Source organism: Ylistrum balloti, unplaced genomic scaffold, assembly GCF_031769215.1.
Source record: "Ylistrum balloti isolate Yb309-2 unplaced genomic scaffold, AGI_CSIRO_Ybal_v1 Utg370568, whole genome shotgun sequence".
Taxonomy (NCBI): Eukaryota; Metazoa; Mollusca; class Bivalvia; order Pectinida; family Pectinidae; genus Ylistrum; species Ylistrum balloti.
In genome coordinates, this window is record NW_026782356.1 from 615,555 (window position 1) to 643,263 (window position 27,709).

Consider the following 27,709-nt stretch of genomic DNA (forward strand, 5'->3'; position numbering starts at 1 on the left):
AGGTTGTCATGTGTAGACATAAAGTGTTTTAGGTACATAAAAAATTTCATTGATAAAGTAAAGATTACATAATAACAATAAGGAAAAGATATTTTCAATTAATTGAGATTGTTGTAAATATTATAACATCAGAAAAGTTTTGACAATGATACATTCTTAATATCTTCACACTTGTGTATAAAAAGAGCACTGTTGTATAAATTGCTTTGTACGTCTCTATAGTAACACGCTATTGTTAATGATGAAAAAGGATGTTACATTTAAAGTTATGTTTTAGGATGTGAAGATGGCTGGATAGCAGGTCCTGATTCCTGTTACCAGTTCATTAGTCCGAAAAAGCCTGTGAAGACAACGAAACAGGTGCTGAGTAAGTGTGCTAGGACAGGAGGTCACCTTGTCAACATAGAGACAGAAGAAGAGAACCACTTTCTGTCTAACACACTACAGCTACTGTATCCAGGTAATGTCTCTGCCTTTTTCATTTAATCATTTGTTGTAGTAATAACAATATAAATACGACTCAAAAATTGGTCATGGAAGGTAATTGCATCATCAAAATTCTCTTCTTTGTTTGGTCAGTCACAACTTGATGGTTTTAGATAACAATGGATTTCACAGGAGAAATCCAGAATAAAAGTTAGACATAGAGGGAGCTTAGAAAGAGAATATCATACTTTTCTCTCCTACCTGACATTGTGATGTTCATTCTCCTTTTTCATGTAAATACCAGGTCAGTGGAACATATAGGCTACATCCAGTAATTGTGTTTTCAATTTTAGATTCAGATGTGTGGCTGATTGGTGGTAAAATACACAGGGGTAAATGGTATTGGGAAAAACACATGCGATCCAGCACATCCCAAGAAAACAAGCCCAAGGGACCAAATAAACCCAAAAAGCCGAAGAAACCAAAGAAACCTAAAAAGACCGGCAGCACCAGGGGACCACAACCAACTACAACTCAAAGACCAGGCAGACGTCCACGACCAAGACCTCGGCCAAGGCCTGGGCCAAAAAGACAGATGGAGAACGAAAGAGAAGACCCTGGTATGCCAAGAACGCAGCAAGGTCGGCCTGGTAGACCTGGTAGACCTGGTAGACCTGGTAGTAGGGGCAATAACAAACAAACAAAAAGACGGAACAAAAATAAAAGGAGATCAAAGAGGAATGCCAGAATGAAGAAGAAGCAAGGTGGCTTGAAAATGAAAAGGATTAAAATGGTTTACAAAAAATGGTTTCCAGGTATGAAATGTAATCTTATGTTGTAGTTTGAGGCCTTAACAAAATACTGGTACAGTAAATGTTGAGTAAGAATTTTGTTCAAATTTTAATTCTACGATTCAAGGCTTAAAGAATAGACATTTCACATGAATTCCTGAATCAATAGTGAATTACTGTGTATCGGCTGTGACCAGACTTCAATCATCTTGAAGCGCATTTGACTGTCAAAATACTAAAACAGATTAAAAGTGTGATTTTTTAAGCAGTTATATTTAGAAGCTGATTTCTCCAAATTGAAGTCTTATTTCTATTGATTTATTACCTGTTTCATATGTTGTAGGGTAATGCTGCCTAAAGAAAAGTTACTTCTTTAAATTCATTATTTAATTATGCAAATATTGTTTATTGGGGAAACATTTACCCTTTGATTGTCTTTCCTTGTTATGTTTGCCCTTTAAACTAAACATAAATGAACACATATATTTCAGCTTTCAATTCAAAATTTATAACACACCTTTTATTTTCACTTTAAACATTCATCCAAGGTTATTTTCACCCTCACATAAAATGGTTTATTTTCGCACTGAATTGCATTAAAAAAAATGTTTCAAATTTAATATCTTTATTTTGACTACCTTTTGTTTTTGTGTTATTGAAAAAAGATGAAATATGCAAAAGTTAAATTGTGATAAAAGTTTACCTATATATACACAGTAATCAAAACTGAATTGTTATTGTACAGTGAGTTTACTTTATGTGCAGGTTAATCAAAGAGACTTTCATGTCACAGTAAAGATAGACAATTATGTATCATCATTAAAACACATTGCAGGTTGGGTACCGACACTGGAACAGAAAGAACCATCTCGTGGCAAGAAGGAGTACTGTATGGCATTGAATAACTTGTATGACCGACCTGATGGATCCATTAAACAGCTACTGGATTACTACTACTGGGACAATGTGCCTTGTAAGAGGCGAACTGGCTTTAATTACATTTGTGAAAAACCAAAAAGTAGAGTTGCTGCAGTCCGAAGCAATGATGTAGGTAAGTGTTAATATCAGGATCTCTGGTGTAGTACTTCCACAACAGTTTTCTTAATCCATATTTACTCCATGTTGTAATAAACTTATAAAATTTTGATAGATAATGATGCCATTTTTTTCTGAATGATTTGTAAAATAAGGCAAAGCATCTGAAGTGTTCTTCTCAGTAACAATACAGGCCCACCAGGCCTCTTATTTATGTCAGGATTTGATTTGTTTGAAGAATCTATTCATAAAGTTGATTTTGAATTTGACAGACTGTTATGATGGAAATGGAGCAAGTTACCGCGGAAACATGGATATGACAATCAAAGGTACACGCTGTCAGAATTGGACTGATTCTGACAGAACTAACCCATCAACCCACCCAAATAAGGTAAAAAAAAAATCAGCATAGTTCTATTTAATTTGAAATGAAAGATATAAAATATGAACAAAAAAAAAAGTGAATTTATTCATTGTGGATAAACGGGATCCATGATGGTTTAGTTGGTAGAGCAAAGCCTATGGAACTTCAGGTAAAAATTGTAGGTGTGTTGTTTGATGTTCTCTACCTGTGGCAGTTCATGTTTCTCCGAAAGCAGAGAAATGAACCAGTTGTGATATAAGCTGTAGACAATCATGATGTGGCAGTATGTACAGTACCACACAAGACCTTTCTACAAGAGGTTATTTTATTCTGTTACAGGGACTTGGTAATCATAACTTCTGTCGTAACCCTGATAATGAGGTGAGACCTTGGTGTTGGGTAAATATTGCTAAATCCCAGTTTGGCTATTGTCCTCTAATGCCCTGTACTGACCCAACCCTGCAGGAGAGCTCCTCAGATGTCAGAGGTAAGAATGCAGATATTTTGTTACTTGCATGTACATGTAGCTCACTTACACCTGGCTGCCAACCCTCCTTACTTAGCTCAATTACACCTGACTGCCAACCCTCCTTACTTAGCTCACTTGCACATGGCTGCCAACCCTCCTTACTCAGCTCACTTACACCTGGCTGCAAACCCTCCTTACTTAGCTTACTTACACCTGGCTGTAAATCCTCCTTACATAGCTCACTTACACCTGGCTGCAAACCTTCTTACTAAGCTTACTAACACCTGGTTGTAAATCCCCTTACTTAGCTTACTAACACTTAGCTGAAAATCCTCCTTATTTAGCTCACTAACACATAGCTGCAAATCCTCCTTATTTATCTCACTTGCACATGACTGCCAACCCTCCTTACTCCGCTCTCTTACATCTGGCTGCAAACCATTCTTATTTAGCTTACTAACACCTGCTGCAAACCCTCCTTACTTAGCTCTATTACACCTGGCTGCAAACCCTCCTTACTAAACTCTCTTACACCTGGCTGCAAACCCTCCTTACTTAGCTTACTAACACCTGGCTGCAAACCCTCCTTACTTAGCTCAATTACACCTGGCTGCAAACCCTCCTTACTTAGCTCTATTACACATGGCTGCAAAACCTCCTAACTTACCTATCTTACACCTGGCTGCAAACCTTCCTTAACGTACTAACACCTGGCTGCAAACCTTCCTCACTTAGCTCTCTTACACTTGTCTGCAAACCCCCCTTCCTTAACTTACTAATACTTGGCTGCAAACCCTCCTTACTTAGCTCTATTACACATGGCTGCAAACCTTCCTCACTTAGCTTACTAACACCTGGCTGCAAACCCTCCTTACTTAGCTCAATTACACCTGGTTGCAAACCCTCCTTACTTAGCTCTCTTACACCTGGTTGTGATTCCCCCTTATTTATCTCACTTACATCTGGCTGCCAAACCTTCTCACTAAGCTCACTTACACCTTCCTGCCAAACCTCCTCACTGAGCTCACTTACACCTTCCTGCCAAACCTCTTCACTAAGCTCTACCTTACTTTGCTTACTCACACCTGGTTGCTAACCCTCCCTATTTTTGTGTTTAATCTCTTTGTTATTTGCTCAAAATTGTTAAATTTGGATTCTGTATATTTCTTAAACCTTCCATCCCTTACAAAGTCATGTTGTTACATTGCATAGAACATCTCAAATATGTGGTGTTGCACTTATATTTTATATACGGAGCAATTATACATAGATTTGTGGACAGTTTAAACTTCACTTCACACTTTTTCTTCTATATATCATATTTATTTCATGTTTATCCTTGGTGTGTTTCAGAGTGTTATGAAGGGAATGGAGAATCTTACCGTGGGGCAGTATCCAGGACAATTAGAGGGTCGGAATGCCAGCGGTGGACTCAGTCTGTGCATATAAACCCAGACACACATACAGACATGGTAAGATCTGTATATATAGTGGTTCCTACTTATTATAATATAGGATATTATGATATCCTGCTTATTACACTATATTCCCTATATAAAGTAAGTAAGGAAAAAGTTATTATGATACAGTCCAACATCTGATATCTGTAATTGTAATATTTTTTCTGTCATAATTGATTTTCACAACTTATGACCCTAAGCAAGTGACCTTATTTGACATCTGGGCTGTTTCTTGTGGCACTGATATTCCACTGATTTTCACCCAAGGTACCCTGAGGTAGCCTTTCCCACCTGTAATAGATAAATTTCACCCTTGCTGTCGGTAAACATGAGAAATTAAGTCAGTGTGTAGTCAATCAAAAACTTAAGGATCAGTACTGATTATAGAACTAAGACTCCTAATTGGGCCCAAACAATTAGAACAAGATTGAAACTGATACATGTTAACTTACTTTCAAATTTTGTACCTTTTTGGTAATACATGTTAACTTACTTTCAAATTTTGTATATTTTTGGTAATACATGTTAACTTACTTTCAAATTTTGTATCTTTTTGGTAATACATGTTCACTTACTTTCAAAACTGATACATGTTAACTTACTTTCAAATTTTGTACCTTTTTGGTAATACATGTTAACTTACTTTCAAATTTTGTATATTTTTGGTAATACATGTTAATTTACTTTCAAATTTTGTATGTTTTTGGTAATACATGTTAACTTACTTTCAAATTTTGTATATTTTTGGTATGTCGCAGATCATAATTTGAGATATTCATTAGATACTTGGTTTCTAAGATCAAAATACTCTTTTTATTAACAAATGTTCTGCTTTTAATAACTTTGATGAGATGCTCGTCCTTTCCAAGAAATCCAGTTTGATGTCATTTGCAAAGAACAGTATTGACTGAGGACTACCGGTAAGTCCAAGGTTTGATACCTTCTCGGATGAAGAGATAAAATCTTGGACTGACTGTTATCAATATTCCAAAACATTCAATTTAGTCTTTATAGTTCAAACTTTATCAAGAATCATAATTAAACAGAGTATACTGATGGTTCTTATTTCAGGGGAAAAATTACAGTGAAGTTAATGAAGTAAGAAAAAGTAAGGAGACAATGATTTTAAGGGGAAATGGTTCATCGTCTTGTGGTACATCCTCGATACTCCAGGGGTTACAAATATGTTCACTCTCAATCAGCACCCATTAACGTTTCATTGCAATATTAAATGCACAAGCAAAGTAAATTGATTGGTCTAGAGTGGGTTTCAGAAGAAAAAAACTGACCAATCACAGACTGATATGCTTCTTTTAAGATTGCAAAGGAGCAACACATAACTTCTAAGCCAGTTTTTAGGCGACCTTGAGATTCATTTGATGTAGGTCAAATGATCTAACTAGTCTTCTTGTCTTATCCATAAGGTTTCGCACATGAAACCTTTATTTTGACATGAAGTGTATCAGGGGTACAGAGAGCGATTGTGAGCATAATCCCTGGTGTACTGAGGTGGTTCATGGCAGAATTTTGGTAGCTCTTAGTCTGAATTCCATCCATACACACACACACACACATATATATATACTAATACAGTGAAAGCGCTAGTGCAAAATGTAACATCTTTCTTCTTTTGTCAAAAATCATTTTTATTTATATATATATTTAGTATAACTGTTGTAGGGGTTGGGTGATCATAACTTGTGCCGTAACCCTGATAAGTCTGCCAGACCCTGGTGTTGGACTGATGTCAATAAAAGAATGTTTGGGTACTGTCCAGTCCCACTTTGTGAGGATATACAAACTGACCAAGTCAATTCTACGACAGAAGCACCAGGTATGAATCATCAGTAATCATGGGTTTGTAAATTTTGTTAATATTGCTTTTACATTTTATATTCTAAGAGGTACAACCTGCATTTTATGTTCAAAGAGATAAGACCTGCATTTAAATTGTAACATGTACTGCGGGGCAAGAACATGAAGACCAGGCCAAACTGAGGCATGATTAGCATTAGCAGTGAGAGAAAAAAGTTGTTTATAAACACTACAGCTACAGTAATATTTTCTGGTTTAAACGATATATACACTTCAGTAGAATCAACCACAGCACCTTTGTTCAGAAGGTTTAGACCATGAAACACAATAGGACTTAGTGTACAGCTGTATAGGCATGCATGGATTTGTGTTGCTTTCAGATGTGAGGGGTGTATAGTAAGCTTTGTTTTACTAGAGATATTAATTCAAGACTAAACATATCTTGCCTAAAAAAAATAAAACCAAAACAAATTTCATAAGAAAAGTGGATTATATCCTATATATCTTTACCAGATGTGCTTCAATCAGTTATATATGTAGATATTGCATAATTTACCCAATACTAATAAGTATATGTTGATAATTTACAGTGGTGTCTGAGTGTCCAGATGGGACTTTCTTTTGTTATAATGAAAGCAAGGCCAGGTAAGCTGATATTTAGCCTACCATTATAGATGTGGTGTGTGGTGTGTGGTCTGTCCTTACAATTATTGTTATTGCTATTTTTTGAGAAGTGCTGGAAAAATCTTTCTCAAATTTCATATTCATGTTTCCCAGAGTCCATAGTTGTGCCTTTTTAATTTCTAATGATTTTGACGGTTTATTTTTGATTTTGACAATGAAAGATTGATGGTGTTGCTATTTCTTACAAGAAATTTGTTTAATTTTGTGCATTTGAAAGCAAAAACAGAATAAAGAATAAGGAAAAAGATACTTTCAAAGAAAAAAATAAGACCGAAAAATGGTGGTGTTAAGATCCATCTGGGACCTCTTGTAAGTGTATATTTACATTGGTAAGTAGATATCTGTTTGATATCTACAGGTGTATACCAGATACCTTTCATTGTGATGGAGAAAATGACTGCATTAGTGGTGAAGATGAAGAACAGTGTGGTAAGTCTTGTCAATAAACCAAACTAGTACTCACTCATGTAGTTATCTAAACATTGACCTGTTATCACAAAATATCATGTTGGCATTAAAGCACTGTCATTTATAAGAGCATAACTGCCATAGTTAACAAAACAAGACAGTTCAATGCTTATATTTACGTTCCCTACTCATGTTGCTTGCTTATGGTGGTTTAGACTTTATTCATTTTCAATAGTGTCGTAGTCAGAAAGGGGTATAGCATTTTTCATGAAGATCTGTACCCGTTTCTATGCGCACAGTCACGGCATCATAATTGTCACACACTGTGGCATTTATCTTCTTTTGATAAAACATCCATCTGGATTGTCTACGTAGTGGCATTTTTGTGCAAATGTAATGATGGTTAGTTATAGTGGCACTAAGGTTAGAATCTTCTTTAGACCACATGTTTAGAAGTAACATCAATGAATCCTTCTTATCCTTGCATGAATGATTAGTGTAAAACAGACACTTGTAATCGATCTCTATTACATAAGTTGTCTTTATTGTCACTTTTAGTCAAGAGATCTGAATGTAAATTAGATTCATGTAATTTTTTTTTTATTCTAAAGAATACAAGTTGCCTCAGTTTGAAAAGGTGGCAGATGCTATTTTGGATGCTCATCAGTATGAAAAATACATACATATTCCCATAGAAAAGGTAAATGTATTTTTTATATCCATCATAGGAAAGTTCTTTGTAATTGTCCTAGTCAATTCCTGTGCTATTAGTGTACTAGTGATTAAGTATACAGACTTTAACTTTTGTGTGTGTGAAAAATTTCAGCAAGATATGCTCAAACGGTAACTTGTTTTGTAAAGAATTTTGTCTAGATATTTTCAACCACATTTCACAAAGAGTTTTGCCCAGATGTGTTCAACCCCATTTCAGAAAGGACTTTGCCTAGATTTGTTCAACCCCATTTCATAAAGAACTTTGCCTATTTTTGTTAAATCCCATTTCACTTTCAGTTCCTATACATTGATCAGTTCCAGGGAAATATTAAAATTGTTAGTATATTTTATCTGACATATAAGAATACTGGGAAGTGTATAAAGAATTGAGTACAATAACCATTGTAATTATACGATACTCTTGTCAGAAATACTTTCATTCATAAAGCAGGTTGATTACATTAATGATATTCTGTTGACAGTGTGCCACCAAGTGCTTAGAGGCTAAAGAATTTGTATGTCGCTCCTTCAGCTACCACAGAGAGAATCGGTCATGCTTTCTCACCGACATCAACACACATGTCGCTATCGATTTTGATATAGAACCATCTAATGAATATGACTACTATGAATTATCCTCACAAACTGGTAATATTATCTATTATAGTTTGGTAAATTCATACATCTGTCATATAAGACTTGATTTGAATGACCCTTTTGGAAAAATGAGAAACTTTTGAAGAAAGGAGAACCAACACTCCTGTTGTTTTAAATAGGTGTAATCTTTGTAGATGGATACCTTATGGTATTCAACAGAGATCCTTCCTATGTAATGAACATAAAATGTGAAAATAAAAGCTCCTCAAAATCCAAGAACAGTGATCTTCTTAACTATGGTTCAGATGTTGTAGACATGTTTTGACTGCTAGGCAGCTGTCAAGACAACTTTTATATGCCTTTTAACATGATTATGTTATGTCATGCAGTCAGTTTTGTTTTAAGATAATAGATCTTTTTTACTTTTAAGGTAACAAATTGTAATTTTACAGCACCTGTTTCAACTCCTAGTAGTTTTCCTCTTCTCAAAATATCTTACTGATTAATTACTGAAGAATCATTATTTTTCATGGGAGATTTATTTTCATTAGTTTCGTGGGTACTCTTAATCCACAAATTCATATGTCCTTGAACTGAGCTATATTTATCCAAATACCCTTTCAATAGTGATTCTTTTAAAAACCATGAAAATTGAACACCACAAAAATACATGACTTTGCAGTATCTGTAAATTCAAACACGAAAATCATTGTAAATACAGATGTTTGCTTTTTATTTCAAAAGCTTTAAAATTTTGAAAATGATGGACTAATGTTTCAAGTGTTGAGGGTTTCAGAAGAAGAGTTTTCCTTATTTCCTTCTACAGCCGACTGCTTGGACATGTTCCAGTGTACAAATGGACGCTGCATTGACACTCAGCTTCAGTGTAACAACGTAGATGATTGTGGCGATTTTAGTGATGAAATTGTTGGAAACTGTGCACGTATGTTATAGTCAGTATACACTGTCTGAAAAACTATACTATAATACCAAGATCATGTGACCGGTCAGTTTTTATCCTTAACGGTTCTTATCTTGTCCTCTCTTATTAATAGGTTGGAAGTCAACCACCTCAATTGTCCAGTTAGAATATCGAAATATTTTCAGTGTGTGACTGATGTGATTTTGCTCTTGTTTATTGTCTTGTTGTTCTTTTACAAAAGAGTCACATCTATTGACCAAAGTTCTTATAATGCCTGATTCCTTGTGTACGGGGTGATGAGACTTCAGAGCTTAAGGTATTTGTCCCTGTGTTTGTGAAGAGTTGTTGATTCAGTGCATTGTATACAGTATGGCTGGTAAATTTGTGGGTCAAAATTTTCACAATTTTCTTCTAAAATGATCTAATATATTTTATTATATTCTATTAATGAATTAAAATTTTGTGCTCAGGACATAAATAGGACATCCTATACACAAATCCTCATTATTTCACTGACTGAATTCTTTGCAGTCTTTTTCATGTATCTTGAAGTAGCAAAAATATCGTCCACGCAAACATAACCGACCATAAGATATACAGAATTATATCATTTTTACCCAGCAATCTAATATCTTCAATATAGAATATGGAATTAGGCTTTACTGGGTTCAAATTTGAATTTTTTCAAGAATATAACTAAAGCATTTCAAATATTCATATGTATTTTATGATATTTACTGAATAACAGGAGCAATTTAGTATTTTTACTTGCTAAAATAATGTTATATGTTGTTTAGTAATTAACTGACCTTTTTATTGTACTCTAGGGCCTACACCTGATAGTGCTGAGGACCAGCCACTGGAGGTGAGGATAGTAGATGGAGACAAAGAGAACTCAGGCCGTGTGGAGATCCGTTACAGAGGAGAATGGGGTGTCATCTGTGATGATAAATGGGACATCAATGATGCCAGGGTCATCTGTCGAATGTTGGGATACAAGTAAGTCTGTGGTGCCTCATATGGCCCCATTGAAGCTTAATATAGAAATATTTAGTTAAGTTTGCACAGCAGAGATAGGGTTCTGACCTTTCAACTTAACAACCAGACACAACAGTCACCCAGGATTCATACTCTAAGGTGCCATATGCTAACCTAGATCTCTAACTCCATTTCTCTGCTGCGCCTACCTTGCAGACATTTCCATTCATAAGATGGGGTGGCTGTATCGAGATCAGTCTCATTTATAATACTGGGGAGAGAGGAACATTCAAGCTTTCCATTGATCAATCTATGAACAGTCATGCCTCACTCTCCATTGGGCCAATTGCAATACACTGTCACCGGAGTCGTTAAAGACAACACACGCTGAGGTTCTTGTTTCCACTACGTTTATTTGATATATAAAGTTGAAACCTACAAAGGCAAAACAAAGAACATCACAATACCAAAACGGAACATACATATCACTTACCAGGCCTCCCACCGCAGTTGCTATCCAAGTTCCCTTTGCAGAGGTATACATTTGTAAGCATACAAGTATAGCTGCTCTTGCTAGCATGGTCCGAGCTCGAGTGACGGATTGTTTAGGGACCGGGGTGGTATTAGGGGGTAAGTGGCGGGAATGCCTGTGACTCTCATGCCGGGTGCAGTGGTCAGTGCGTTGATGATGAGTAGTCGTCAGTGTCATAGGTCACGTCGTATATATTTACTGAACATGCACATGTACATGTACACAGGACATCACGTGGCACGATTACATTATTACAACACAGGTACATCGGTACGATGTATGTATAGGACCGGAATATGTATACAGATTCCATAAACCACATAGGTTACATCACCAACACCAGGTCAGCCATATACATATGGCTACACAGTACCCAAAAGGTCATGAATCCAACTCTAGGATCAAGAGGACAGAACTCATGGCACCAGGGGCTCGCACCTGTGTTGTCCGAGACCCGACTCTTTCAATGCTGGATGAGGTAAGACTAAGACAGTCCGCCTCATTCAAACAGGTCAACCTCTGAATGTTTAAATGTACAGACTTGGACGGAAACAGGGTGATACATTTGTTTGAACCCCCTTCTAAACAGGTCCTCCTATCTTTCATACCTTGTACGACTGCTTAGATTCACAATTGCTAGTCAGTCCTGGCCTCAGTTCTTATACAATAACCAAGAGCTCACGACCTGGCTACACAGCTGCCAGTCAATCTTGCTTCAGTCTGTCCATTGGCAAGTTTTCTCAGACCAACCCCAGCAATTTGATAGTGGCCTTAGCTGCAACACCTCAGGCTCACAGCCAACCCTATTTTCTACAAGCTTGAATAAAATTTCATAAAATTTGAATTCTATTGTTTGTATTCTGTTGTGTAAATTACTGTTTAGATTTATTTCATGGTATGGCACAATTCCCAAAATATAAAGTTTCCTCTTTCAATTTCTTTCTTAACTGATAATCAAAATGAGACTGAACAGACCTTTACAAATAATAGGAAACAAGCCACATTTGGTCGTCTGCCAAATGTTGGAATACCAATTAATCTGCCAGGACCATGTGGCAAACGTTGGGGTACATTAATAAGTCTGTAAATCTGCCAGGGTCGTCTGCTAATGTCAAGGTACATCTGCTGAATATTTGGGTATGAGTAAGTCTGTCAAGGTCATTTGGCATATGCTTAGGTACAAGTTAGTCTGTAAGGGTCATTGGGGTACAAGTAAGTCCATAAGTATGTTTGTAAGTCTTTTAGAGTTCTCTGCTGAATATTTGGGTATGAGTAAGTCTGTCAAGGTCATTTGGCATATGCTTAGGTACAAGTTAGTCTGTAAGGGTCATTGGGGTACAAGTAAGTCCATAAGTATGTTTGTAAGTCTGTTAGAGTTCTCTGCTGAATATTTGGGTATGAGTAAGTCTGTCAAGGTCATTTGGCATATGCTTAGGTACAAGTTAGTCTGTAAGGGTCATTGGGGTGCAAGTAAGTCCATAAGTATGTTTGTAAGTCTGTTAGAGTTCTCTGCTGAATATTTGGGTATGAGTAAGTCTGTCAAGGTCATTTGGCATATGCTGGGGTACAAGTTAGTCTGTAAGGGTTATCTGTCAAAGGTTAGGATTCAAGTAAGTCTATAAGTAAGTTTGTAAGTCTGCTAGATTTCTGTGCCAATGGTTTGGTTACAAGTAAGTCCATAAGTATGTTTGTAAGTCTGTTAGAGTTCTCTGCCAATGGTTTGGTTACAAGTAAGTCCATAGGTAAGTTTGTAAGTCTGTTAGAGTTCTCTGCCAATGGTTTGGTTACAAGTAAGTCCATAGGTAAGTTTGTAAGTCTGTTAGAGTTCTCTGCCAATGGTTGGGGTACAAGTAAGTCCATAGGTAAGTTTGTAAGTCTGTTAGAGATCTCTGCCAAAGGTTGGGGTACAAGTAAGTCCATAGGTAAGTTTGTAAGTCTGTTAGAGATCTCTGCCAAAGGTTGGGGTACAAGTAAGTCCATAGGTAAGTTTGTAAGTCTGTCAAAGTCATCTGCTGAATGCTGAACATTATCAAGAAAAAACCAACATGGCAACATAATCATTATTCAAATTCAAATTCCATAACATTAGGACAAGATATGAAAAAAAGAAAGATTTACATGGAGACTACACATAGAGTACCATCTGCATGCATGGATACTTGTTAATCATACAATGAGGTCATCATTTAATAAAAATGTAACAAGAAATTCCTGAACTTATGTAATGCTTTCCTGAACTTATGTAATTCTTTCCTATAAGCAATTTTAAGTTAAACAAATTTCTTAAGTTAAGGAAAATTTATAAAATTGGAGCCAGTTAGTTATAGGTCATCTTTATAATGTGAAACAGCCTTATTTAAGGTCAACTCTATATTACTTGTATAATTTCATTTTAAGGTCTTTCTGAAGTGGTATATTAAGATAACTGGGTATTCTTTGATAGAGAGGGATATTTGGATTGCCTTGATAGTGATAATTGGAATACCTGTTAGAGTAACTAATTGTCATTAACTGGATAACATAATAACATTATCTGCTTTTGATAGCATAAATCTTCAGTTATATCATGGAAACCTTTGAGATATCTCACCTAGATACCATTGATAATTGTTCGGCATGAAAAAAAACACAATCCTACCAACAAGTTGGTTCTGTTTGGTTATTTCACCATTTTACTGCTAAATAACTAGACAATTGAATCTTATTCTCTGAAATTCTTGTTTTAGAAATGATCGTTTTGTTAATCAGCAAGACTTTGTAGAGTCACTATTACAGTGAATTAAAATTATTTGTTCTCTTTGTACAGCAATGCTAATAAGGCCACCCACATGTCAGAGTTTGGATCTGGAAATGGAAATTTTCTGTTGGATGATGTTGGCTGTATGGGAAATGAAACAACAATTGAGGACTGTTCTAAGCCAAGATGGAGAGAACACAATTGTAAAATGTATGAAGTAGCCGGAGTGGAGTGTAACTCAGGAAAGGGAATCGGTAAGTATGAACAAGCAGGATTTTAGTGTAACTCAGGAAAAGGAATTGCACACAAGCTGAGGTGGGATGTAACTCAGGAAGGGGGATTGGTTAGTATGAACAAGCAGGATTCTAGTGTAACTCAGGAAAGGGGATTGGTTAGTATGAACAAGCAGGATTCTAGTGTAACTCCGGAAAAGGAATTGCATACAAGCTGAGGTGGGATGCAACTCAGGAAGGGGGATTGGTTAGTATGAACAAGCAGGATTCTAGTGTAACTCAGGAAGGGGGATTGGTTAGTATGAACAAGCAGGATTCTAGTGTAACTCAGGAAAGGGGATTGGTAAGTATAGACAAGCTGGGATGGGATGTCACTCAAGATAGGGGATTGGTAAGTAATGACAAGCAGGCCTGGGATGTCACTCAGGAAAGGGGATTGGTAAATATAGACAAGCTGGCCTGGGATGTCACTCAGGAAAGGGGATTTGTAAGTATAGACAAGCAGGGCTGGGATGTCACTCAGGATAGGGGATTGGTAAATATAGACAAGCTGGGATTGGATGTCAATTTGGAAAGGGGATTTGTAAGTATAGACAAGCAGAATTCTAGTGTAACTTAGGAAAGGAGATTGGTAAATATAGATAAGCTGGGATGGGATGTCACTCAGGAAAGGGGATTTGTAAGTATAGACAAGCAGAATTCTAGTGTAACTTAGGAAAGGAGATTGGCAGGGATAGAAAAGCTTGGGTGGGATGTAACTTAGGAGAGGGGATTGGTAGGGGTAGACAAGCTTGGGTGGGATGTAACTTAGGAGAGGGGATTGGTAGGGGTGGACAAGCTTGGGTGGGATGTAACTTAGGAGAGGGGATTGGTAGGGGTGGACAAGCTTGGGTGGGATGTAACTTAGGAGAGGGGATTGGTAAGCATAAACAATACAACAATAAGGACACAACAAAGGACCAGGAACATGTCCCAGATTTGACTTCTTAGAAGGCATACAAATACTTACTTCACTCCAATAAAGATTGGTCAGTAACACAAAGTAATTGTTCTGTCTTTTCAGTATGTGTGAGTGGGGAGTTCAGCTGTACCAAGTCTGAGAAGTGTATTTCAGCCTCCCTTGTGTGTAATGGTGATGATGACTGTGGGGACCAGACTGATGAACAGGACTGTGGTATGTATTGGTGAAGTCTGTAGTATGCAGATGTGTAATCTATAGACTGTAGTTTCTATTGCATTATGTTTCAAAACATTTTAGTGCATTCCACATGGCAGGCTTTAAATAATTAATTTGTTCAAAAGTAGAACAAAGAAAATTACACAAATCTATAATCTTGAAATACCTCTGTACTGTATATTACATTTCCTTGTACAGTCCCACAAGTAAGGTTGGTGGCAGGCACCTCAGAGAGAAATGGACGGGTAGAACTTACCTTGAATGGTGTGACTGGCACAATTTGTGATGATTCCTGGGACGACAATGACGCCAGCGTGGTCTGCAGAATGCTTGGATATCAGTAAGATGCTTTCATTTTTGTAGTTAATTTCTGGTTAAACTATAAAACATAAAGACCATGAAAAACTTAGAGAATATGGAAATATCAATGTTCACAAAGTCTAGGATATAGTGAATAGGATGGAGTGAAATGTTCTATCCTCATTACACAGCTAGGATTGAATAAAATATTGATTCCTATCCACATTACACAGCTAGGATTGAATAAAATATTGATTCCTATCCACATTACACAGCTAGGACTGAGAGAAATGAAGTGAAATGTTCTATCCAGATCACAAAGCTTTGATTGAGTGAAATAATCTATTCACATCACACATCTAGAATTAAATCTGATTAAAATATTAAACATTGAAATCTGACAGGTTCGGTGGACTGGCAAAAGAGTTAACATACGGTGCAGGAAAAGGTGTTATCTGGATGGACGATGTGGAATGTACAGGAGAGGAGACATCACTGGCGCATTGTGCGAGGAGTGCATGGGGGACTCATAATTGTAACCATGAAGAGGATGCAGGAGTGTCATGTCTACATCATGCTCCTACTACAATTTCACCTGTATTAGGTAATACAATATACCCTACACATGATATATTGTTTAGATGTGAAACATAACACATGCTGCACCTGTATTATATAGATATAATACCTTACCAGTTTAATACATCACGCTTTTATAGGTGTGAAACCTTGATAGTTACATATCACATACAATAATCACCTGATCCTTCATTGTCCTCCCCAGCTATACAGGTGTGATACTTTGTTAGTAACCTGTCACAGACAATAATCACCTGATCCTTCATTGTCCTCCCCAGCTATACAGGTGTGATACCTTGTTAGTAACCTGTCACAGACAATAATCTGATCCTTTGTCCTCCCCAGCTATACAGGTGTGATACCTTGTTAGTAACCCTGATCCTTCATTGTCCTCCCCAGCTATACAGGTGTGATACCTTGTTAGTAACCTGTCACAGACAATAATCACCTGATCCTTCATTGTCCTCCCCAGCTATACAGGTGTGATACCTTGTTAGTAACCTGTCACAGACAATAATCACCTGATCCTTCATTGTCCTCCCCAGCTATACAGGTGTGATACCTTGTTAGTAACCTGTCACAGACAATAATCACCTGATCCTTCATTGTCCTCCCCAGCTATACAGGTGTGATACTTTGTTAGTAACCTGTCACAGACAATAATCACCTGATCCTTCATTGTCCTCCCCAGCTATACAGGTGTGATACCTTGTTAGTAACCTGTCACAGACAATAATCACCTGATCCTTCATTGTCCTCCCCAGCTATACAGGTGTGATACCTTGTTAGTAACCTGTCACAGACAATAATCACCTGATCCTTCATTGTTCTCCCCAGCTATACAGGTGTGATACCTTGTTAGTAACCTGTCACAGACAATTATCACCTGATCCTTCATTGTCCTCCCCAGCTATACAGGTGTGATACCTTGTTAGTAACCTGTCACAGACAATAATCACCTGATCCTTCATTGTCCTCCCCAGCTATACAGGTGTGATACCTTGTTAGTAACCTGTCACAGACAATAATCACCTGATCCTTCATTGTCCTCCCCAGCTATACAGGTGTGATACCTTGTTAGTAACCTGTCACAGACAATAATCACCTGATCCTTCATTGTCCTCCCCAGCTATACAGGTGTGATACCTTGTTAGTAACCTGTCACAGACAATAATCACCTGATCCTTCATTGTCCTCCCCAGCTATACAGGTGTGATACCTTGTTAGTAACCTGTCACAGACAATAATCACCTGATCCTTCATTGTTCTCCCCAGCTATACAGGTGTGATACCTTGTTAGTAACCTGTCACAGACAATAATCACCTGATCCTTCATTGTCCTCCCCAGCTATACAGGTGTGATACCTTGTTAGTAACCTGTCACAGACAATAATCACCTGATCCTTCATTGTCCTCCCCAGCTATACAGGTGTGATACCTTGTTAGTAACCTGTCACAGACAATAATCACCTGATCCTTCATTGTTCTCCCCAGCTATACAGGTGTGATACCTTGTTAGTAACCTGTCACAGACCATAATCACCTGATCACCTGACCCTTCTTTTGTCCTCCCCAGTTATTCAAGTGGAGCTTGAAGGTGGAAGTAACACTGAGGGCCGCCTGATGGCCACTGTTGGTGGCCAACGTGGTACTGTGTGTGATGATGAATTCGATGATAATGCTGCCACAGTTGTCTGCAGGATGCTTGGATTTGAGTTGCAAGTTTCTGCATGTTCAATAACAGATTTTTGTTTTTTGTTTTAAATAACGACAGAAAAATTACTAATATGAAAATGTACAACACTTCAATTTCAATCTAATGTATAAGAAATTTTAGGTAAGGTATACAGCTTTGTGACTTTCATGTCTGTAGCATTAATGATGAATTAATTGTTATAATGTGTACAATCTGTATTGTATAGCTTTTCTTAAATAAACTATATTAGCCTCATCCCTATTCTAGTCACCTTTGTGATAGCCAAGTCAGCAGTATGTATAAAAGATGAAAAGTTTCAGCATTGATAAATTCAATTTTGTGATTATTTATTGATTTATTCAAGACCTAAATTTTTTACTTTCCTATCAGCTTCTAAAAATAACATTCATCGTTGTCTGTCGGAACTTATATATAGGAAAGTAACTTAATTTAGTGTAAAGTTAGGTCATAGGGTCAAATTAGAACAGAAATAAACATGGATTAATTGAATCCAATTTAAGGAAGAAATTGTGAAATGTTGATGGCTAGAGCGTCAAACGATTTTATATGGATTTTTAAAAATTTTGTTCACAATAACAAAAGTCAATTGAAATAATTCCACAAATTACGTGGGTTTTCAGCTCATTTAGTGAGAGTTTTGTTTTTATTGGTAACATGTTTCTGGATGTTTAAAAGAGTCAGAGTAGGTAGGAGAAGGGAAATATGGTGCTTGAACATTACTGGACTTTGTTCATTCCTTTTGATTTTTTACCTTTCCAGAGGAGTAAAGACGGACAAATTTGGTGAAGGGTCTGGTACCATTGTTTTAGATGATGTGCGGTGTGATGGCACAGAGAGGTCCCTGTCAAATTGTTCATACAAAACTGTTCACAACTGTGGTCACTCAGAAGATGTTGGTGTAGAGTGTTTCCAGCAACACACCTTAGGTTAGTTTTCTGTTATGGCGGTGTATCATGTCACTAGCAACAGAACCTAGATAAGTTTTCTCTAATGGAGGTGTACCATGTTGCTGGCAACACACCCTAGGTAAGTTTTCTCTAATGGAGGTGTATCTTGTCACTAGCAACAGATCCTAGATAAGTTATCTCTAATGGAGGTGTGGCAACACACCCTTAAGTTTTCTCTAATGGAGGGGTATTTTGCACTCACACACACCCTATGTAAGTTTTCTCTAATGGAGGTGTATCTTGTCACTAGCAACAGATCCTAGAGAAGTTTTCTCTAATGTTTTCTGGCAACACACCCTAGGTAAGTTTTCTCTAATGGAGGTGTATCTTGTCACTAACAACAGATCCTAGATATGTTTTCTCTAATGGAGGTGTATCTTGTCACTAGCAACAGATCCTAGATAAGTTATCTCTAATGGAGGTGTATCTTGTCACTAGCAACACACCCTATGTAAGTTTTCTCTAATGGAGGTGTATCTTGTCACTAGCAACACACCCTAGGTAAGTTTTCTCTAATGGAGGTGTATCTTGTCACTAGCAACAGATCCTAGATATGTTTTCTCTAATGGAGGTGTATCTTGTCACTAGAAACAGATCCTAGATAAGTTTTCTCTAATGGAGGTGTATCTTGTCACTAGCAACACACCCTAGATAAGTTTTCTCTAATGGAGGGGTACCATGTCGCTGGCAACACACCCTAGGTAAGTTTTCTCTAATGGAGGGGTATCTTGTCACTAGCAACAGATCCTAGATAACTTTTCTCTAATGGAGGGGTACCATGTCGCTGGCAACACACCCTAGATAAGTTTTCTCTAATGAAGGTGTATCTTGTCACTAGCCACAGATCTTAGATACGTTTTCTCTAATGGAGGTGTATCTTGTCACTAGAAACAGATCCTAGATAAGTTTTTTCTAATGGAGGTGTATCTTGTCACTAGCAACACACCCTAGATAAGTTTTCTCTAATGGAGGTGTATCTTGTCACTAGCAACACACCCTAGGTAAGTTTTCTCTAATGGAGGTGTATCTTGTCACTAGCAACACACCCGAGGTAAGTTTTCTCTAACAGAGGTGTATCTTGTCACTAGCAACACACCCTAGGTAAGTTTTTTTCTAATGGAGGTGTATCTTGTCACTAGCAACACACCCGAGGTAAGTTTTCTCTAATGGAGGTGTATCTTGTCACTAGAAACAGATCCTAGATAAGTTTTCTCTACTAGAGGTGTACCATGTCGCTGGCAACACACCCTAGGTAAGTTTTCTCTAACTGTGGTATATCCTTTGCCTCGGTTATCTAGGAAAATAGTATCATCAAACTCAATAAGATTTCATTGAAAAAATAATGTTGCTTGGAAATAAGAAACAAAAATGTTTTTTTTACAATGATCATTATGACATGAAATCATGAAAGTTGTTTTTAAGAGAAAAATAACAAAATGATAATATGACAGAATATTTGAGAAATTTTTATATCACAAATGCCTAAAAGCTTTATTTTTCTGCATGGGTGATTACTTGTTAGTTTACTAATCTGTTTTTCAGTTGATCAGTTGTACCTGGTGGATGGACCAGGGCCACATGCTGGACGAGTTCAAGTTCAGCACAATAGAGTAAATGGAACTGTGTGTGATGATGAGTTTGGCGAAGAAGATGCTAGAGTAGTGTGCAGCATGCTTGGATTTACGTAGGCTAAGCCTGAGTTCTTAGTTTATATGTATGATAAGATCATAAATAAATGCCATTGGACAAACTTATTTATGATCATCTCATTTTAGTGCATTATCAGTGTTGAACAAATAAGCACAATGATAAATTTGTATGTACAATAATTGTGATATCACAACATATAAAAACTGGAATTAGTGCAATCATAGTAAGGTGCAGTATCTTTGATATAATAAGTGCTAATATATATAAGTATACAGTATTATGTAGACTAAATTGTAGCAGTTTAAACTAGCTACACATCAACATATCAAATTGGTGACTGAGGACTGGTTTCATCAAAGGCCACATAATTGAGACATCTCTTCAAGATATTAATTTGACATACTGTGGTTTCTATTCATTAACTGTAAGGACATTTTTTGTTGATGTTGTTGATTGTTCTTTCTTGTAATACCACTAAAATGTAGAAGACATTATCTTGTACCAAAATAATATATTTGTACATGTATTTTCCAAGTCTAACCACTAGTAATTGTTAAATAGATGCAGTAAGTATTTCTTAAAAGCATCTAATGTATTTTTAATGGACATTTTATTGATTTATAGCTATTTTTAGATAAACTGTGACCTGTTACGTGGCCAAAAAGGAATAGAGAACAGATTTTTATTTCATTCATGGAAATGCTGTAGTCAGTTTCATTAATTGTAACTTTGCGTAAATTCATTTAGATGTACCAATATTTTCAATGTGTTTCAAACTGAAATTTAAAACTACTAGTGATATATATTTGTTGCAGTGGAGGAACGGTTGTTGAACTATATGGCCCAGGTGAAGGCAAAATCTGGCTAGATAATGTAAACTGTGTGGGGTCAGAGAAAAGCCTGTTTGACTGTGAGGCTAGGGATTGGGGGTTACATGATTGTAGCCATGAGGAGGATGTGGGTGTGTCATGTGATGAAGAGTCAGTGACCAGTACTGGCCGCCCCACTGACCCACCTCAGGACAGGGGTATGCTTTTAATAGAAGTGATTTCCATACATGTAATTTGTCATGATCGCAAATGATTTCTTTCCTTTGAAAAATTGTTGATTTTTTTTTTTGTTAAATTTCTAATTCTTAAATTGAACTTCAAACAGTCATGCCACATCCTAGATATGTAAAAAATGTTCATCATAATACCTATGTTCCATTTGCTGTAGATATTGTGGTATTGGTGGGTGGAGAAGGTCCACATGAAGGTCGGGTACAGGTCCTACATAATAATGTCAACGGAACTGTGTGTGACGATGGATTTGAAGACGATGAAGCAGGCGTTCTTTGTAGGATGTTAGGATACAGGTAATTGGATAAAGTTTTGTCAGATTATAAAACAGATTGGAAACCACTTATTATCATGTTCCATTTGTCAGAGGAAAATGTGATGATAAGTGGAATGTGACATTAACAGTTGACACTTTTTTTCGGACATGAAAACCTGAAAATTAATTTTTTTGGTGCACCAATTGACTTGTTTCTAGTAGAAATTGTTTGCAGACAAAAATGTGTAATCTGATTTGTTTTCCCCATAAGAATAGTGATATACATATACCTTATATAGATATATATATATAGATACAGTGTATATCTCTACAACTTTGGTGATATTAAGCATTGCCCACATGAAAATAAATGACATTATCAGATGTAGGATTACACTTGAAGAGAAAAAAAGTCAGAGTTTCAAGATAACATGATATTAAAAGGAAAAAGACATTAACTGATGTGACATGAAGTAATTTCCATGCTTTTATAAAATGAATAGGTGTGCAGTAAAGGATAATAAAGTATAAGATGAAAAAGTGTATGATTAAACAGAGTAGGATGATATTGTGTAGGATGAAGGATGATAAGGTGCAGCATGGTAACTTGAATGGTACAGGATAAAAGGTTTAGGAAAATAAAGTATAGGATGAAGAAAGATTAGATATAGGATGAAGGATGATAAGGTGTAGGATGGTAACTTGAATGATGTAGGATGGAAAGATATAGGATAAAAAGGTGTTGGATGGAAAGATATAGGATAAAAGGGTGTTGGATGGAAAGATATGGATAAAAAGGTGTTGGATGGAAAGATATAGGATAAAAAGGTGTTGGATGGAAAGATATAGGATAAAAAGGTGTTGGATGGAAAGATATAGGATAAAAAGGTGTTGGATGAATAGGTGTATGATTAAGGTAATAAGGCATGAATGAAAAATGATAATGTGTAGCTTGAAGAATGATAATATGTATGATGTATAATAGTAAGACGAATGGTAAATGGTGAAAATTTGGAGGATGATATTGCTTAAGGTGAAGGATGACAATAGAAAGGATTAGGATGATAATGTATAGAATGTAGGATGATAATGTATAGGATGTAGGATGGTGATGTATAGGATGTAGGATGGTGATGTATAGGATGTAGGATGATAATGTGTAGGATGTAGGATGGTAATGTATAGGATGTAGGATGGTAACGGATAGGATGTAGGATGGTAATGGATAGGATGTAGGATGGTAATGTGTAGGATGTAGGATGGTAATGGATAGGATGTAGGATGGTAATGGATAGGATGTAGGATGGTAATGGATAGGATGTAGGATGGTAATGTATAGGATGTAGGATGATAATGTAAAGGATGTAGGGTGATAATGTATAGGATGTAGGATGATAATGTAAAGGATGTAGGATGATAATGTATAGGATGTAGGATGATAATGTATAGGATGTAGGATGATAATGTATAGGGTGTAGGATGATAATGTATAGGCTGTAGGATGATAATGTATAGGATTGAGGGTGATAATGTATAGGATGTAGGAAGATAATGTATAGGGTGTAGGATGATAATGTATAGGCTGTAGGGTGATAATACATAGGATGTAGGATGATAATGTAAAGGATATAGGATGATAATGTATAGGGTGTAGGATGATAATGTATAGGGTATAGGGTGATAATGTATAGGATGTAGGATGATAATGTATAGGGTGTAGGGTGATAATGTAAAGGATGTAGGATGATTATGTACAGGATATAGGATGGTAATGTATAGGATGTAGGATGATAATGTAGGGTGATAAGGATAGGATGTAGGATGATAATGTAAAGGATGTAGGATGATAATGTATAGGATGTAGGGTGATAATGTAAAGGATGTAGGATGATTATGTACAAGATATAGGATGGTAATGTATAGGATGTAGGATGATAATGTATAGGATATAGGATGGTAATGTATAGGATGCAGGATGATAATGTATAGATGATAATGTATAGGATGTAGGATGATAATGTATAGGATGTAGGATGATAATGTAAAGGATGTAGGATAGTAGGGATGATCAAGCTTAGTACACAATTGCAGGGTATAAAAGAGTAAAGATAAGGATGACCTGGTCTTCTGTTGTAGAATAATAATACTGAATGATAAAGTGTTGGAGAGGAAATGGATGAAAGAGGACTGAGACTCATTCCTAAGGCTCATCTTCAAATACTGGTTTTTTTAATTTAAGTTGTTAGAGAATGATGGTGTGATTTGATAGACTTGTTATTAATGCTGTCATTCTTTGTATCCCAGGTAAACATCTCATCATACTTCTTCTGTGTTCTTTTCTATAAAAGGAATGGTTACGTGGTGAACACAGAATATTTCGGTCCTGGTGTTGGTAAGATTTGGTTGGATGATGTGAATTGTGATGGAACAGAGTCAAGTTTGTTTGACTGTGATGGTATTGAGTGGGGTATCCACAACTGTAACCATGGTGAAGATGTCGGTGTGAAGTGCCAGAAACATATTACCACCACCACCACACAAGTATATGAAGGTATGTTACACCCGTTGTCATCTTGTCCGATCATGTTGCACTTCCTTCTAATTTATTGCATTCTGAATCAATATCGTATATAGAGTACTTTCCAACTGATTTGATATCATCTATTAATCATATTCATCACATATTATCATAACATTTATGTTTCAATAGACAAATTGAATTATCTCAATAGAGGCTTCTTGTCACATTTATCACCATCCTGTGACTCTTTGTCCCCAAGGGACTGTGATGGTTGAGTGGTTAAGGCATCTGACCACCTTTATCACTAGCCCTCCACCTCTGAGTTGCAGACTTGTGGGGCAGTCACCAGTTACTGGTGGTAGGTCGGTGGTTTTTCTTGGGGAACTCAGACTTTCCTCCACCAACCAAACCTGGGATGTCCTTGAATGATCCTGGATGTTTATAGGACGTAAAGCAACAATAGCCCAACGTATACCTAATAAGATTCTGGTTAGCATAAAAGTCTTATAATAGCACTGTTCTTGTTTTATGTTAGGTGTAGCATTGAATTATCCAAGGTTAACTGTGCCTTTTACAGTGGGTGACATTTTCATGATTTTAAATTTTTATCAGAATGACTGGTCATCCATTGTTTTATATATTCTACTGTAAATTTGTTAAATTGAATGATTCAGATATTATATTTTACATAGTAAATATTTGCTGCCTTTTTAATTTGAATTATCTTTAATCTCAGAGAAAGAAAATATCAAAGCTAAATTCTACATAAATATGAATATGATAAACTGTTCCTGATTTCAAAAAGGACAAAATTCTTGTCTTCGGAATTTCCTATTAGGAATAGGATTTCAATGTATTGACTCCGTTTGGTTGTGATTCCACGTAATGAATCCTCCTTTTGAATTTTCTGCTCACACTATTGGCTCTGTTGATGTTGTTCTGTATCAGAGAAATACATGTTCTATAGAAGTCATAATGTCCGTCCGTCTGTCCATCTGAAGCCAAGTTGTTTTCTTGAGGTTAACTTATAATCCTCCAATTGAAAAAAAAAACCTAAAAAATTCCTGAAAATTCAAGATGTTGGCTTTTCCCATAATAGAAATATTTTGTGAAAAAATTTGAAGGAATGTTTTTCTTATATTGCATTTTTTATTTTTCTGTAGATACCATCAGCCTGGTTGGAGGGACAGGGGTTTACGAAGGCAGAGTTGTCATTCACCATGGTGGTGTGGCAGGAACTGTTTGTGATGACATGTTTGAGGATGTTGATGCAGGAGTAGTTTGTAGAATGTTGGGATTTAGGTATGATCAAAAATACTATGTATTAAAAATATGATTAAGTGCCTCTAAATCTGTTGTGATCCAACCATTTCACATCCTCAGATTTGAGAACACATACCAAATTAAGTTGAATGAAACATTTCATTTACCAGTAAAATATTTTGAACATTAGAAAGAAAACATATTTTATCATTATTGCATTGTTATTCACTGAATGTACCAATGTCATTTTTTGTGTATTTTCACATCTGATATGTGATGTCACATTAGATAATGAAATTATGTCACACATTCATAGTTGGCATAGTGACATAACAATGGAGACCACAGTTTAGAAAGGACATGACTTAAGCCTGACTGAAAAATGTCCATTTTCTACCAAATTTATTTTAAAAAATGATACGATTACAAGGATTCATTTGATGTGTGATTTTATGAAACTTGTCACCGATTTTTCATTTTATCTCGCCAAAGGGTCGCTGAAATGAAAAAAATTCTTAGATTTGTGTCATAAATTTGAGGTTTTTTAATGTAAAACCAATTTTCATGATGTAATACTTACCATAACTTTAGTATGCAAATACAGTACCTACACCCATCTTTGTATCCCAACAACAAAAGATTCAAAAGAAAAACAATCCCGCCCTCCCTACGATCCATGAGCCATCACGGCAGGAACGCAGAGTGATCTCCCTTCCTCTAATAACCTTTATGGCGTAAACCCCACAGAGGGGCAGCCAGGCAGATAAGGAAGAGGGGAGGATAGGGTGGGACTCCATAAAGTTATGGTAAGTATTACATCATGAAAATTGGTTTTACATTAAAAAACCTCAATTTCATTTCAGTAATAATTACCATAACTTTAGTATGCGAATTCGTCTTACCGTAGTGGTGACTAGAAGCCAGGCAGCCCCTTCAACACAACCAAAGTAGTAGGGAGGGAGAACAGAGTGCTAAAGTGAAGGAAGGGACCTCTCTGTGAAAGAGCAGGTGTACCCACATGCCGCCGTACGGAAAGACATGGCCCGGGGCTAACGAGGAGGCCCAGCCACTGACTATGCCACCACCAAAGGTCCCAATGAATACAGGCCTTCTGAGTGGGAAGCTAGGGATCACAGATAAAAATCTGTTAAGGTATCCCTGCCCTGCCAGAATACTGCAGACATGACCTCCTGAAAGGAGGACTCATTGAGAGAAGGGCCCAGGATGAAGCAAGGGCCCTGACCTCGTGAGACCGCGCTTTCGCTCTCGCCCGAGCCAGATCATCAAAATGCTCGTAAGCATACTAAATCACCTGGCAAACCCACCTGGAAACCGACTGGGAGGAGATATCTCATTGCCCCTGTTTAATGGGCAAAACAGACGGGATCGAGAGCCCCGCCCCCCCCCCCTGGTTTTATCAAGATAAAACCTAAGAGCCCGACAAGGACAAAGCAACCTATCTCGCTCCTCCGAGCTAGTCACAGCCAGGATCCTGATGGGATCGTGCGAGAACCCCGGAACCTGATTCTTCGCTAAAAACAACTCTATTCATAGCAAATCCTCTGATTAGGGCAGAAAGAGAGGAGGACTAACCGATCTCCTTCCTGCCATAACAAGCAAGAACTCTGGCAATAGCTGTACGATAGCCAGCAATAGTGCCAGGTGGCAGATAGCGGTACCTAAACAGAGAGATTAGGAATTCCGCAATCAAATGCAGAGGCTTCGAATGAATAAGCTTCCTTGCCGACACACCAATCACAGAAGATCATCCAACGTGACTGGTAAACGGCAGAAGAGGAAGCCCTGATTGATTGCTCAATGCAATCTGACACCTCTTGAGAAAAGCCTGCCTTGGCGTGGCTTCCAGAGATAGCCTCAGCGCGTGAAGGTGGAGGATTTCTGGTCAAGAGTGTGTCGTTCTGGGCCAAGGCTGGCGAAGGAGATTCGGTCTGGTGGGGAGAGCCAAGGGCTCCTCCACCAGAAACGACAAGAGCTCCTGAAACCAAGCTTGCCTCGGCCACAGATGGGCTCTCAGAAGTAAGGAGCAGTGATGCTCCCAGAACTTCTGTAGAA

At 37.1% G+C, this 27,709-nt stretch overlaps 1 protein-coding gene across 1 annotated transcript in view; it reads left to right on the plus strand.

The window, feature by feature from the left end:
- LOC132556411 (deleted in malignant brain tumors 1 protein-like) overlaps nucleotides 1-25,709 on the plus strand; it is a 28,663-nt gene extending 2,954 nt beyond the window's left edge. The window contains exons 5-28 of the mRNA XM_060220824.1: nucleotides 278-460; nucleotides 780-1,241; nucleotides 2,053-2,268; nucleotides 2,525-2,643; nucleotides 2,956-3,103; nucleotides 4,439-4,557; nucleotides 6,226-6,379; nucleotides 6,951-7,005; nucleotides 7,403-7,473; nucleotides 8,064-8,152; nucleotides 8,649-8,814; nucleotides 9,590-9,706; nucleotides 10,513-10,684; nucleotides 14,002-14,186; nucleotides 15,229-15,339; nucleotides 15,541-15,682; nucleotides 16,047-16,246; nucleotides 17,798-17,939; nucleotides 18,698-18,864; nucleotides 20,428-20,569; nucleotides 21,351-21,562; nucleotides 21,754-21,892; nucleotides 24,201-24,403; nucleotides 25,537-25,709. Of these exons, the coding sequence (XP_060076807.1) occupies nucleotides 278-460; nucleotides 780-1,241; nucleotides 2,053-2,268; nucleotides 2,525-2,643; nucleotides 2,956-3,103; nucleotides 4,439-4,557; nucleotides 6,226-6,379; nucleotides 6,951-7,005; nucleotides 7,403-7,473; nucleotides 8,064-8,152; nucleotides 8,649-8,814; nucleotides 9,590-9,706; nucleotides 10,513-10,684; nucleotides 14,002-14,186; nucleotides 15,229-15,339; nucleotides 15,541-15,682; nucleotides 16,047-16,246; nucleotides 17,798-17,939; nucleotides 18,698-18,864; nucleotides 20,428-20,569; nucleotides 21,351-21,562; nucleotides 21,754-21,892; nucleotides 24,201-24,403; nucleotides 25,537-25,709 (3,887 nt within the window). The remainder of the gene's footprint in view (nucleotides 1-277; nucleotides 461-779; nucleotides 1,242-2,052; nucleotides 2,269-2,524; nucleotides 2,644-2,955; nucleotides 3,104-4,438; nucleotides 4,558-6,225; nucleotides 6,380-6,950; nucleotides 7,006-7,402; nucleotides 7,474-8,063; nucleotides 8,153-8,648; nucleotides 8,815-9,589; nucleotides 9,707-10,512; nucleotides 10,685-14,001; nucleotides 14,187-15,228; nucleotides 15,340-15,540; nucleotides 15,683-16,046; nucleotides 16,247-17,797; nucleotides 17,940-18,697; nucleotides 18,865-20,427; nucleotides 20,570-21,350; nucleotides 21,563-21,753; nucleotides 21,893-24,200; nucleotides 24,404-25,536) is intronic.
- The last annotated feature ends 2,000 nt before the right edge of the window (nucleotides 25,710-27,709 follow it).